Below are 11,344 nucleotides of genomic sequence, written 5' to 3' on the forward strand. Positions count from 1 at the left end.
CACTTCTTAGTGAACCAGGAACTTGAGGAGGATATTTGCAGACAGAGATCCCTCTGTTTGACCTCCTATTCTTTGGCACTTGCCCTTCCAGTGCCAACTTCCTAATAATCTCCAACTTTAATCTGTTTTCTCGGACCAGAAAGCTCACCATTCTCCAAATTTTGCTGTGTTGCATTGTGATGTTGTCTTAGAAAAGCTCACAGGCACACATCTGAAATGGACATGTAGCCTGCATCTTGTCCTTCCCTACCAAAATCATAGTTTTGCACTGGTTGCTACCCAGTGCCTGCAAAGTGTTGCTTACTCTGTTTTATAAACTACTGTAGTTGTTAATGACAGAAGGTTAAATCCGATGTTAGCTAATCTCTAATAATCAGAGCCTTTGGACTTTTTGTTATAAGAAAAAAAGTAGACGCCAACATTGTGGCATAGCGGGTAAACTGCTGCCTGCAGTGTTGGCATCCCATATGGGTGCCAGTTTGAGTCCGGGCTGCTCCAGTTCCCATACAGCTCTCTGCTATGACCTGGGAAAGCAGTAGAAGGTGGTTCAAGTCCTTGGGCCTCTGCACCTGCGTGAGAGACCCAGAAAAAGCTCCTGGCTCCTGGCTTTGGATTAGCCCAGCTCAGGCTGTTGCGGACAGTTGGGGAATGATCCAGTGGATAGAAGACCTCTCTCTCTTTCTCTGCCTCTCCTTCTCTCTGTGTGTGACTCTGACTTTCAAATAAATAAATAAATCTTAAAAAAAAGAAAACAAGTAAATTTATTTTTTACTGCACTACCAACATCTTGTTGATGTTAAACAGAGGCCAATGCAACATTAACTAAAATACATCTTTGTTTATTCCTTTGTGGATGTGCATTCTCTGAGATCCATTACCCTTCCACTTTCTCCTGAAAAATTCCCCATCACTCTTCCTTCTTTCTTTCTTTCACCTATTCAAGGATTACAATAAACTATTTTGTTTTTGTTGGGTTATTTGGGTAATACTTATCTATAAAATGGTAAAACTGGGCTTTATATATACTTGCACATGTAAGATACACAGTTAGTATGGATTAGTCTTTAGTAACTATTTCGACATTTATCAAGTCAGAGACCAAAATCACCATATAATCATGGTAAAGACACTAAACCCATCTGTGCTTGATGGTTTCCACATAAAAAAGCCAAGATATTGACCCACTTCTGTTCCCAATCATCTTATTGAATCAGAATTTCTCTTTAGTCAATCTGCTATCTCCCATGTGACCTTTTCAAGATAAAAATCCTTTCATGCTTAAAATCCTTTAACAGCTTCCTATTTCCGTTCAGGTCAGATCTCGAAGTTCTGCATGACTTGCTCTGTTGTGCATGGCCTGGCCCCTCTATTTTCCTCTATTTGTATTCAAGTCTCTTCCTGGTAGTTTCAGCTCTAGCGAATCTGCCCTTTGGTCTGCAAATAAACATGCTTGTACCACCACAGTCCCATTGCACATTCGATTGACTTTGCATAAAATCACCTCCCCCACTTCTCTATACTCCCACCAACAATGCTGCGTTGTAGATGCTCTCAGAATGTCCTCCTTACAGAGACGATAGAGCTACCTTGTGACAATCCTCATTTCTTATATTATTAACACATTGGGATACTCTCCTTTAAATGCTAATCATAGCTTTAATCCTATAATTAAACCGACAGAAAATCTCATAGCAGTCAGAGAAAAATAATATATTACTTAAGTGAAAATATAATAGCTGATTTCTCAATATAAATCATGAAATATTGATTGAAGGCAATGGATTTGTATTTTGGAGTGCTGAAATAAAAATTTCCAACCTAGATTTGTATGTGCAGTAAAAATTATCCTGAAACATCAGGGTGAAGAAGGAAACTCAGTTTTCCATGAAGTAATGAAAAAGAGTACATTAGTAAAACAATATAAAATGTTCCTCATTTCATTACTTTAAAAGATGATTATTGCAAGAAACAAGACAATGTATTGTGACATTTAAAAGATGTGAGTAAAACATACACCAAAAATACAAAGAATGGAAGGAGATGAAATACTGATTCAATGTTTTTATCCACTCAGTGATGTGATATAATATCATTTGTAACTATAGAGTTTTAAATTGAAAATGTATAAGGATTACAACAATGTGCTAAAAGTATAGATAATGAACCAATAGTGGAAATGGCTTTTAATCACAAAAAATCCTGCTCAATCATTGCAAAAGAAGTGGATAAAATTTAAAAAAAGAAGAAATAACAAATGGAGCCTCTGTTTGAATATCAGTTGGTGTAAGTTTACTCTGGATAAAAACCAACTGAGGTAACTGGCCTTAGATAAGGAAAAAAACTAAACATTAAGAAAAATCAATTATAACGTTTCTCGTAGCTTTGAAAGACAAGCAGGGGAGAGAGGAACAGAAGAACTGAAGACACGTTCACCACAAAGACGCACATCTGCATTACAGGATGCCCGGGAAAGGAGGGAGATTTCTCTCGGTGGCCATGATAGGTACGTGCAATCCATCCTGGCTGATAAGGAATGGGGCCTCATCTGTTGGTACAGAGAAGAATCCAAAAGGCTGCCTCCTGTTGTCACTTGGCATTCGTTTTATCATCACAACAATCCTAAATACAATTTTTCTCTAACACTGGACAAAATGATAGATTGCATGTGAGCCTTCTTAAGAAGATATGCAGACAGGGGGAGATGGAAATTGAAGTCCAATGTGGGCCAAAGCCTTGTTGCCAATATGTACTTAGCACAAATAAAGCAGATGGGTAGAAAATGCAAAAATGACATACACGTGAGTATGGGATGTGTGTTCTATGTTAATGCTCTAACATATCACCAAACACTGATGTTCTGATCCCTATACTCAAATATGTCAACACCTGCAGAGTCTCTGGGCCTGTCTTTTTTCCCACCTGTTTTTCAGGCACTCCCTGTCTCTCTGCCCACCTAGAGTTGCTGGGATTCTCCCTGTGTCACTATCTCCTCTCTGATTTTATTTTCAATGTCTTCTGTCTGTGCCTTTCCCATAAATTCCTCTCACCATCTCCTGAAAATGGTCTGGTTTCTTTCACTAGCTAACCAATTATAATAGAGAATTAAAATCCAACTTCTGTAATATTTGTTGCAATACTAATTTCAATTTGAAGTTCTAGTCTTTGCCAAAAGAAAAACAGTTGTACCTATTTCATTTACAAACATACTTACTCTCTGCTGTGACTTTCTTCTTCCCGCTCATCCTTTGCTATGGAATATTCAAAATCATTTATGTGCAGCCATAATATATATTAGAAAAGTATTACTACATAAAAATTAGGAGTGAAGGAAATGAAAAGACAAATAACATAAATGCCCATGGTAGATTGGCAGGTTAAAATGTACTTGCAGTAACTAAATGACTCCTCTGTAGATCAATTTAAAGTTTTAGCTGAAAATTTGAATCTGAGATTCCCAGTGGTGAAACCATTCAAATCTTAGAGGGAAACAGAGAAATCTATGTAATTAACATTTTTCATAAAAGAAGGACAGACCAGTTACTTGAAGACCTTGAACTTAGAGCAAAGTTAAATTTTTCCCATTAAGTTTTCACTTAGGGGACTTGAGGTGGCATAATCAGCTTCCTCAATAAATGCCTATGACAGATTCAACATTAGGCTTCATATTACAGTTAAAGTGTCCCAAAAATATATGTTGAGTTCAATGTTATAAAATTTGCATGAAGTTGATGCGTTGGTTTTAGTGAGACCCTAATTGAATTCTGTTTTGTTTTAGGACTTTAATGGTCCGTGTGTGTGTGTGTGTGTGTGCGCGCGCGCGCATTAAGGAGAGTTGGAAAGAGGCTGATTTATGAGTTTGGATCTCCATTTGGACTCAGGCTCCCCAGTAATATTGAACAATTTTTTAAAAATCAATTAAGGGTCCAGAAAGTGAGTTTCCTACTTGGTTCCTTGAGACCTGACTGACTTGGGAGGAGTCCGGCCACTGCCCCTTGCTGGGTTTCTGATTCTTCTCTATAGGAATGAATATAACACCAATGTCTCCTCCTCTTTACAAGCTGTCACGGTTAATGGGATGAGGCAGATGAAGGGGACATGGAGACTCCACATTTTTCATATCTACCTTAAAACTATTCTGACAGGTGCTCTGGGTTGTCATGTTAGGGATCGTTAATATCTTGGGTCACAGCCTTTCTCTGTTAGAACTCTGTGTGGTCATGCAGGGAAAGGTAAGAAGAAGCGGGGGTGGGAAGCACTGATTACATTGAGAAAATACACCCTGTGTTCCAGCTACGGTGCTGACCCTTCCCACGCACCTACTGCACTGCCCTAGATGAGAGCCTAAGGGGAACGGAGGTGGTCTGGGCTAGAGCTATCAGAAAAGTAGCAGATCTATGATTTGAATTTTTGTAGTTCTCTCGGCAAGGCTTTGGAAAACATAAAAAATGAATGTGACTTTCTTCCTCATGACTTTTCTTCTCCTTTATTTAAAGCATCAGAAAAATCATCAGTCAGAGCCAGTTGGCTCTGCTGGTTTGCTGGTCTTCAGGAAGGAAAAAACATGGCTGTCTTGGTCTGGGAGTGGGAATGGGTGATGACCACAAATGGACATAGGAGGGAGACAGAAATAGTCTAAAACTGGATTATGCTGGTGGTGGTTCCACACATTTCAAAATGACTTAAAAATCACTGAATTGTACATTTACCTTGACAGAAGTTAATAATATGCAAAGCCAACCTCAATGAAGATTTTCCATAAAAATGATGTTGTTACCAATTAAAAGGTTAACATACCAATGAAAAGGTTAACAGTTGGAGGTCAATACTTACAGGAATTGTTTCATTATATTAGGGGACTATTTCCTACAGCATCTGTATACAATGGTCACTCATGAAGAGAGGTGCATGCATTCACAGATTTTACTCTCACATCTATATCGTACATAACTGCATGTTCCATTGCAAAGGAACTTTGAAAGACGTGTAGAAAAGTGGAATTAAAAAAAGGATTTATATTGGTGCACAAAGATACAGGAACACTGATTTGATGCTAAGGATGGGATGTGCTACCTTGAGAATCATTGAACCCCTACTGCTGATGTCAAACAGGCAGAGACCCATGCGTCGTATGAATTTCCATGAACTTTTTGAAAGTACCTTCACAACGTGAGTAAAGGAACTGTCATTCCATGGCAATACAGCATTTGTATATATTCTCAGTTATTCATGGCAAGTTTCCTTATACCCAACACTGTATCAAACACTTGCTGTAAATGATCACTGATGCTCACTACAACTTTTTTGGGCAACCTTTGCTTTCTTCATGACACAAGTCAGAAAAGAATGTTATTAGAAATTAACTAAATGACTCAAGTTCTGATATTTTTTGCTATACAATACTACCCATTTATCAATTTGTCACTTCAGCTTAGACTATATTTTCCATAACCTGGCATAACATTTGGAAATGAAGAATGATATGCCTTGACTAAAGTAGATAAATTAGCCAAACCCCAAATACCTATAGTTTCCAATTACCATCTTTTTATTTCAGCACTTCAGAGTAAAATAAATGTCTTTGGCACAAAAATAACTGAATGCTATACCACTGTATGTCATGAATTTGTTCACTGTGGGTAATTCACTTTACAGGTTCTACTTCCACCCACCTGGAAATAAGTACAACAGTAAGATTTAATATAAAATGCAATATGGATCAGTAGTTCCTTCTTTCCTGTCAAGTGGTTCATTGCCCCATTAAAGGGAGCAGACACATCTATAATTCAAACACCCTCCCATGTAGTAAATGTAACAGGAGGAGCAGATGAAGAGTTGAAGCAGAAGACACAGCACTCCCTTGAAGAATTGTCTGGGAGAATTCATTAAAAGGAGCGATGGTGCAACTCTTTCCTAATAAACGTGAAAAGAAGTTCACCATGCAATGATGAAGGCAATTTTTAGCAAGTGACGAGCTATGTTGAAACTCCTAAGTGGCTTGTTTGAGAGAATGCTCCATGCTAATTTGTGTGGGTCATGGAGCATCCCCCTCGTAAGAACAGCCCCACCTGCAGCACTCTCCTGAAGAGACAGGAGGCTTGAGTGTCCTAGAGAAAACCCCAGGGTGCCACGAAGGTCAGTTTTCAGTATGCAATCTTAACTTCAAACACAAGTGAATTATAGATCTCCTTTAGTACTGAATTTGTTCTATCAAGAAAGAAGATGGAGAGGGGGCCCGACATGACCAAGCTCATACTTAACTTTATGCCGCCGTGAGAATGTGCTGCCCTGTACGGTGTCAGGAACGTAATCTTAGCATGAGGAGTAGCAGAATCTTTTCACTTATGTCCATTTTTTTCTATTGATTCCCTGTTGTAAATGTCTGGATTTCAGCTTTGTCTCTTGTATCAGCTGTGGCTGATGTCGGCTCTCCAGAAATGTCAAAGTTCTGCAACAGACCAGGATTCCCAGGAATTCCAGGGATCCGAGGGCCGCCTGGTCCAGTTGGAGCACGAGGTGAGAAAATGTCTCCCTTCAGGTTGCACTGGTCATGCCTTGCTTCCCTTTTATTGAAATAGCCACAACCCCAGTGAAAACATATAGGTGCCACTAACCATCAGTAATGAATGAGACAAGAATTCTTTGGAGAAAAATTATCATGGATTCTCATTCCCAAGCACAGCTGTACCTGAAAATAGATGCTGAAGGTTTACTCCAGGGGAACTTCAAGAGTGTGTTCTGAAGAAGCCACTGCTTGAGGTTAACCTAATTGAAAAATGAGGGTGTGTTGAGATAACATTTAGGTGTATGTGCTCTTGAAATTGGCATAGTAGTTTTGTATAGTGCATAATTACCAGTGGTGCTAGGTGGGCTTCCAGTAAACCCAGTGAAAGCATGGTATCACAGGAAGCACCAGAAAACACAACATTAAGAGCTCACCCCTCAGTTCTGAGAGCTTCCATGGCTGCATGAGCCTCACTGGAAACAGCTCACCCACCTGATCCCTCACCTGTGCTTCCTAAACCAGTCTGTGCATCAGAGTCACCTGCATTCCCTTTTCAACCCATAGATGTCTGTACTTAGGTCCCCTGCCCCCAGTCTCTGATTCAGAAAGTCACAACCTTACTAGTCAGGCCACTGTAACACTCACGGACTTTTGATTGACTCTAACACAGTCTAGTTGAGAACACATTGCTCTAAATCCCCTTTGTCTCTGATACGACACACTTCCTCAATTACTGTCAATGCTTCCAAAGAGGAGTCCCTAACTGCCATCTGTGATAATAGACACATGTGATCCCTACATATGAAGTGAATTTGAAAGAGCAAGCTGGCAATTATTTATACAATCATCGCTTCAGAAAACGCACCATGAGTACCAACTCAATGCTGGACACTGAGGTGGCACTTTGGAAAGAAAATGAAATACGCACTGGCTCATAATATAGATAAGGACATGAAATAGACACTGACAGGAGAGATTACTATTCAGTGTGATAAGCATTGGGTTCTGCTGTTGATATGGCACCTAGGAGTGAAAGACATCCTTGGAAAAGGGATGCCTAAGATGGCCCTCGAAAGGCAGTTAATAAGAATAAGTAAAGTGAAAAGGAACCCATGTAAGAAGTGTGAACTTCAAATCTCTTATTTCTCCCTTCTCTTTACATGGATATTTAGGACTCCCTGGCTTTCTAGGCCTACCAGGCTTTCCAGGGGCTCCAGGAGACATCACAAAGTGTTCTTCACCCAAACCTGCCTTTGCAGTGAAGTTCAGAGATCTCCTCCCAGGCCCCTCCCAGCCCATCATCTTCAAGGAAGTGCTGCTTAACCATCAGGACCACTTCAACCTCACCACGGGAGTGTTCACCTGCACCCACGCTGGCGTGTATCACTTTGGCTTTGACATTGACTTGTTTCGGCAAGTTGTAAAGTTAGGGCTCATGAAAAATGGTATTGAAGTCCTTGAGAAGGAAGCCAGGGCTGAGGACAACAATGGGCATGTTTCTGGAAGTGTCATCTTGAAGCTGTTAGCAGGAGACAGGATCTGGTTGGAATCCAAGCTAGACACTACAGATACTGAGAAAGGATTGATTCAAAGTGTGTTCTTTGGGTATTTGCTCTATGAAAATGAGGAGTAAGAGCACACTTAGATTGCTCCAGTAGATAGAAATTTCAGAACAACCCTCCACCCCATCTTTCCCCCGAAGTCCAGTGAATGGCTATCATTTGGAAGAGCCCAATTTACCAATGTGAATGTACTCCTAAAAGCAGTAAAGATGCATAACCCATCAACTGGTCAACCATTTCTTATTGAAAGTCATCAAATTTCCAGTATTCTACTATAAAGGGACTCAAAAGCGTTTGTGCAAAAGTGTGATTAAAAGATACTTGTTTTTGTTCAAAAAAGCTTTGAAATTCACACGAGTTTTTCATAATATGTAGTTCCAGAAATTTAGAAGTCCTCTTGTGTATCTTAGAAACTATGGGGAGATAATACGCCAAGAAATCCCATCTGAGTGCAAACCCCACATAAGAACGTGAAGCCACATCACTTCTTTGCTAGATCATGGCTAAAACTTTCCTGAAGAGTAAAGGAAAAACTCTTGATAATAATCTTCAACAATTTCTTATGTTCAAATTTGGATTATAGTTAGGAAATCAAATATCCCTTGGAGATGTAGAAACTTTGCTTAAAGTCATACTAAGTTTTGAATACATGTGTTCACATGCATATTTTTGCACTGGGTACATAACATCTGTTTGAGCACAGTCTGAACAGGAAGAAGAATATGGTTTCGGGGAGCACTTGCTGTTGCTTACTCCTCCTCAGCTCCTCCTCTCTGGGTCCCAGACTTCGACCTCATTCTTCCATCTGGAGCAAATCCATTCCATCTGTCTGCACCCACAACCAGCTTCTTCCTGAGAGCCATCGTGTACCCACAAGCCCACTCCCAGTCTAGCTTAATAAAACTTCGCCTCTTTTGTAACTCAGAAAAGATGCTTCCAAGCCCACCTGTTTGTCTGGTGTATGCAATTTCAATGCCTCCTGTCTCCCACTGTACAGGTGACAGTGACCATCTTACCGAGATCTGTTTGTCAGAGTGTGCCCTACCCAGACTTGAAATGGCCACTGAAGTATGTGCTGAGTGGAGAACTTAGATCTATCCAGTGAGTCAAAACTGAGCTTTAAACAGTTTTTTCTTTTAAAATATGTCAGCAGGACAGATAGAAGTTTAACACATCTTAAAGTAGAAAGGGAAACATCAGAACTTTTTAATTTGACTGAGGTAGAAAATGAGGAGGAAGAGTGTAGTCTACAAGCGATTGAATTGCTTGGTGAAGTTCAATCATTTTTACCTGCAGAATCAAGTCCATTTGTCCATTAAACAATTCAATGAATGTCGGGTTCTCTTGGGACCAAAGCACCAATCTATTTAATGTTATTGGTAAAACTCTTACTTTTTTACTTGTATTAGTTCAATATAAAAACTAAATACAATGGGATAACTTCAAGATTTACACTCTGTAATTTAGAATACTAGAAAAAATAATACAAAGAAAGAGAGCTGGAAACATTACAATAGCTTTTAAATGGAGTCATGAAATATATGAAACAAAACGGGTCAAGAAAAATGGAACAGAGGAACATATAATAAATGAAAAAGAAAAAAAGCTAGCAAAATGGCAGACTAAATAAATACATAGAAATAATTACATTAAATGTAAGTAGAGCAAGCACTTAGAAGATATATCAAGTTGGATATAAGAAAGAAAACACCAAATATCAGCTGCCTAGGAGAGATACATTGTAAACACAGCAACACAAATAGTTTGAAAGTCAAAGAATAGATAAAATATAACAGGCAAGTAGTAGACACAACAATATGGTTTCAAAATTAACTGCAAATAAAACACAATCAAATTTTACTAGATGCAAAGATACCAATTTTACTAGATACAAAGCATGGCCCAGCCATGGTTGCTGTGGGCATTTGGGGAATGAACCAGTGCATGGAAGATCTCTCTCTCATTCTCGCTCTTTGTCTTTGACTCTTTGCTTTTCAATAAAAAAAGCTTTGATTGTGCACATTTACAGTATATAATTTGGGGATTTTATATACATATAGATTGTGAAATAATCATCACAATCAAGTGAATGAACAAAACTTTCACTTCATGGGGTTACCATGTCCCAGCCCCACCTCCTCCTCCCACTGAGGCAAGAATGCTTAAGATCTACCTTCTTAGCAAAATAAAATATCATTAACGATAGCCAATGCTGTATGCTAGATCTCTAGAACTTATTCCTCTCACTTAACTCAAAGTTTGTACCCCCTCCCTTTAAAAAAAAAGATCTATTTGAGACGGACGAGGCAAGATGGCGGAATAGGAAGGGAGCACACTGATAGTCCGGGGAGAGACAGTTTAATAAAAGTGGAGATACTGCAGATTCAAGGAAGAGTAGGGGAGGAAACAGCAGAAGAAACTCTTCCGGAACGCGTGATTCACAGTGGACCTGCGTGGAGAGCATGGGAGCCCACAGATCGGGACACCAGTGGCAGACTCAACACACCAGTGCTGGAATGTGAGGTGAGCTGAACCTCAATAGCCCGAGATACCGGCAGGCAACCAGAGAGAGGAGACTAGAGGGAACGACCCCCCGGAGGGGGGGAGTTCACCAGGCTAACTGGAAGAGAGAGAGAGAGAGAGAAAAAAAAGGTGACTGGTACGGACACGGGTTTCTCTCTTTCCGCTCACCTCTCAAGGGCGAGCAAGACAAAGAGCAGGCGCCATCTTGGACATACGTCATAAGCAGAGCGACCTCAGGTCTGCACCGGCCCTGAGCCTAGCAGAAAAACCTGACTCTGGGCGGGGCGAATTAACAGGAGATTAGGACCTAGTAAATTTGTGGTGCTACTGAACTAGACTGTGAAAAAAGAGATGGTGGGGGAGAGAACTCACGGAATTCACGTGAGCACTCTCCAGAGACGCTACAATTCCGTAACTTTGGCAACCCAGTGGGAGACTGAAGGAGAATCTGAGCCCACCCTGAGGGCAGAACAGATTCCCTGTGTGGTCCTTGGGAAAGAGCTTCTGATCTCTGGCTCCTGTGGGTGTATCATTTGCCTGCTAACTACCTCCAACTTCATTCAGCTGTGCGGAATTACTTCCGTTTTGAATCAAAAAAAGAAACAAAGAGAGAGAGAGAGGTTTACCACGCCTAACCTGTGTGTGTCACCTTTGGCACACCAAACAGAGCTCTCAGGCCACACCCATCTCAAGCCTCTAAGGCTTCATCAAAAACAGACAGTCCACTTAATCTAGAGTCATAGTATAACAAGAAAAA

The 11,344-nt window shown here is 40.2% G+C and overlaps 1 protein-coding gene across 1 annotated transcript; it reads left to right on the forward strand.

Annotated features, from left to right (window-relative positions):
• The first annotated feature begins 2,346 nt into the window (after nt 1-2,346).
• On the forward strand, nt 2,347-8,403 carry LOC100352752 (protein HP-25 homolog 2). The gene is made up of 3 exons (XM_008257099.4): nt 2,347-2,503; nt 6,391-6,513; nt 7,675-8,403. The coding sequence occupies exons 1-3, from the start codon at nt 2,461-2,463 to the stop codon at nt 8,133-8,135; spliced, it is 627 nt and encodes a 208-aa protein (XP_008255321.2). The 5' UTR covers nt 2,347-2,460; the 3' UTR covers nt 8,136-8,403.
• The last annotated feature ends 2,941 nt before the right edge of the window (nt 8,404-11,344 follow it).

The sequence above is a fragment of the Oryctolagus cuniculus genome, chromosome 11 (genome assembly GCF_964237555.1).
Source record: "Oryctolagus cuniculus chromosome 11, mOryCun1.1, whole genome shotgun sequence".
NCBI classification, from domain to species: domain Eukaryota; kingdom Metazoa; phylum Chordata; class Mammalia; order Lagomorpha; family Leporidae; genus Oryctolagus; species Oryctolagus cuniculus.